Here is a 3,384-nt window from a genome sequence, read left to right on the forward strand (position 1 = left end):
CTCCTCTTCTTAGCCCACTCCCTCCCCAGCCAACCTGCCCGGCTCCACGGTCTCCTGCTCTGCTCTCTTCTCTCCCCTTTCCTTTCGACAGAGCACCGGAGCATTGGCACGCAGCACTCGACTTGCTGCCATTGCTGTGTCGAAAACAACGACCCCGAGGACGACAGGAGTTGTCCCATCAATCCATCGCTCGCGCTGCATCCACGCCGCAGCTGTTTTGTCAGAAACAACGACGGGAGACGAACGACCAGGGTTGTCGAGAGGGATTCCCATTCAAGTGGTTGTTTAACTAACCAACTGGACCACCACCACCACCCTCACCCAGCCTCGCAAATCATTTCGACCGAACTGAGTTTCGCGACCTTCAGACTAAACGAATTGACAGCCAGCTGTCATCCGAACTGATCGACATATCAACTTAAACCAACGACACAGTACCACCACACCACCGCCAACATGAGTTCACCAGCACAAGGGGGACCGTCGATCCCAAAGGAGAAGGACAAGAAGGGGCTTGGAAAGGTTCTGTCTAGGATGAAGACTGTTCTCAAGAAGGCCGACCCGTCACGCCGTCTTTCGACCTTGGGCGGCTCCAAGGCTGCTGGACCTTCCTCTGCCACTCCTGCTGCACCCGCCGATGAGCCTGCCGAGGAGTTGATCCCCATCAGGTAGGCGTTCACATCAATTCCAGTGGCAGTAGCAGCAGCGTTGCTAACATTGAAAACGCAGTCCTCCTGCCCAGTCTCTGGCGGCCAAGAAGCCCGATGATCCCAATGCCATCAGGGTTCCTAGGTCTCAGCTCTTTGCTGAGAGGGCGAAGAAGCTCGGCGAGCTGTATGGTTTGGAGCTGAAGCCCAGCGAATGGCACTCGACTGAAGGACACGCCCTGCGTGTCGAGAAGCCGATCAAGATGCGCGTGCACAGGAGATGCCATCTGTGCAACACCTCTTTCGGACTCGGAAAGGAATGCCCCAAGTGCAAGCACCCTCGCTGCAAGACTTGCCCACGCGTTCCTCCCAAGAGGACCGAGGCCGAGAGGGAGGAAAGCCGCAAGAAGCGCGCGGCTCTCATCAAGGAGCGCGAGGCGAACGCCCCCATCATCCCCGATTGGGACACGACAGCTAAGAAGGTCGTTCTCAAGAGACCTGCGAAGACGGGAGGACAGGATCGCATCTACCAGAAGCAGAGGCAGCGCATCAGGAGAACCTGCTGTCAATGCCAGAAACTGATCCCTGGCGGTACCAAGACGTGCGAGTGTTGCCAACACACTCGCTGTACCGATTGCCCTCGTGACCCGTACGTTGTGGCTCACCTTTTTCTTTTCCTGCTTTCCGATGCTAACAAGTCGACAGAGCCAAAAAGGACAAATATCCGTTTGGTTACCCAGGTGACGCCCCTGGTACCAAGGTCGGTCATTACACGTGCCTGGACTGCAAGCACAACTTTTCTGAAGAGCCTTCGGACGACAAAGTTTGTCCCAAGTGTTCATGCAGAAAAACGGAGCGCTTGACACCGCGGAAGGTCCAACCAGAACCAGATCCAGAGGTGGTTAAAAGCCTGGCGGCCAGACTGGAGAACATTGGGATCTCTTGACGCCAACCATCAGATTTACAAAAGGGGCCTTGACGAGCGGCGAGTCGGAGTAGGCGCGTTTTCTTTGGATCACCTTCTCGGTGCATTTTTTTTCTTTTGATCATTTCACATTCAATATGAGCCCCATTTGTCACGAACATTCTTAGCAGCATTTACGGAGATTCCACCATCGATTCTCACTTTTCGTCTTTCCTCGGCCATCACAACACACCCACGGACACACTCACTACACGGCATGTCAGAGACGTACCCGAACGACACTCGATGCATGCATTTAATCAACCCCCCAGGGCACGACAACGACTATCACTTTCTTACGCCGACGACACTGCATTTTAGACGGCACAAAATTCTGCATTCCGACTCTTCTCGAATAAACTTGTTCCTGCAGAAAGGAGGGTGTGGCAAGGAAGGAGAACACAACCAGGACCAAGGGATCGCTGTGCATCTGGAAATGCGCCGAAGTCGGAAAGCGGAGGATTTGGAGGATTTGGAGGTTTCAATATAGGGCAGCCGGTGTTATGGGGGGAGCTTGATGCATGATCACGGCGTGGGTCATCCAACTCGGTTACATTGCGGACCACGGTACCGATTACGTTTGCAGCCTGTCAGCACCAAAGGTTGTTGAGGGAGGGGTAGGGAAAGGAGGGGGTGATTTCAGTCAAGACACTCAATCACACACAACATGAACGCACACCTCGCACCCACAAATTTCACGAAATGCTCCCTAGGAACACCCTACACAGACAGACAGACAGACAGACAGACAGACAGACAGACAGACACACACACACACACACACACACACACACATACACACACATATTTTGAGCGAAATTTACATACATACGTTTTATACGGGCAGGCATTATGCCCCGTTTGACACACGCTTTGTTTTCCCTCGTCCTTGTTCTTTGTGTGAATGATCTATCTCCGATGCTTTTTGATTTTGATTTTTTCCCCAATCGCCGAAAGGCGGGTTTCGTGTACCATTGTGGCCAAAGCCCCCCGCCCTCCTCTTTCTCAAATCTGAGTGGTCTGTCTTAAGCCGTCCAATAAGACTTGATACCACCACCGAGTTTTGGTGTACCTATCATGTACCGACAGAGTGGTAAAGCGGTCAGCAAGTTCATCATGGGACATGTGGTTGGGTTTTTTTCTCATTCCCCACTGTTTACCAGCAAAGCGGTTAATGCGCATAAAGAAAGGGGGGACAGACAGAACCGGTGAACCGGTTTGGCGGGGCGGAGCGGGGGCGCCGAGGAGTGGACGGATTGTCGGGATTTTTGTTTTTTTGTCCAAGCGACAAAGAAGAAAGAAATGAGACAAGTTTTTTCTTCTTTTTTTTCCCCTCTTTTTTCTTTTTATTTTCTTTTTTTTAGGCTTTTGGGGCTTGGTTGGGTAAGGGCCACGATACGAGGGGTCTGGCGGTTTAGTTGTTGGGTATGGGGTTGGCTGGGGGTCAACGGGGGTTGGAAGGTAAGGGAGGGGGACGATCTTCTCCTGAGAATTTGATGTTGGGTAGGCGGGTGCGAACCCGAGGGTTTGGGTTCCTCCAAGCTTTTTCCATGGATCGGGGATTAATCAGAGAGATGGGTTTTGGGAGGCGGATACGCGATATGATGAAAGGGACTGAGGGGATGGGGAAGTCTTTGAAGGACAAAGTGATACCTTTTGCCAAGTTACCAAACCCATTACTTCGTCGATGCACAAAAATGGCTTTTCAGCACCAAGAGAACAATGAAACTCGCTGCATTAAAACCACCTCTTCAACATATCACCAGCGTTCAC

General features: G+C 52.2%; 1 protein-coding gene across 1 annotated transcript; it reads left to right on the forward strand.

Annotated features, from left to right (window-relative positions):
• Positions 1-456: 456 nt before the first annotated feature.
• On the forward strand, positions 457-1,593 carry PODANS_6_1550 (uncharacterized protein; the record flags this gene model as incomplete). Its single annotated transcript, XM_001910315.1, has 3 exons — positions 457-522; positions 743-1,296; positions 1,353-1,593. The coding sequence occupies 3 exons, from the start codon at positions 457-459 to the stop codon at positions 1,591-1,593; spliced, it is 861 nt and encodes a 286-aa protein (XP_001910350.1).
• Positions 1,594-3,384: the final 1,791 nt, after the last annotated feature.

Source organism: Podospora anserina, chromosome 6 (genome assembly GCF_000226545.1).
Source record: "Podospora anserina S mat+ genomic DNA chromosome 6, supercontig 2".
Taxonomy (NCBI): domain Eukaryota; kingdom Fungi; phylum Ascomycota; class Sordariomycetes; order Sordariales; family Podosporaceae; genus Podospora; species Podospora anserina.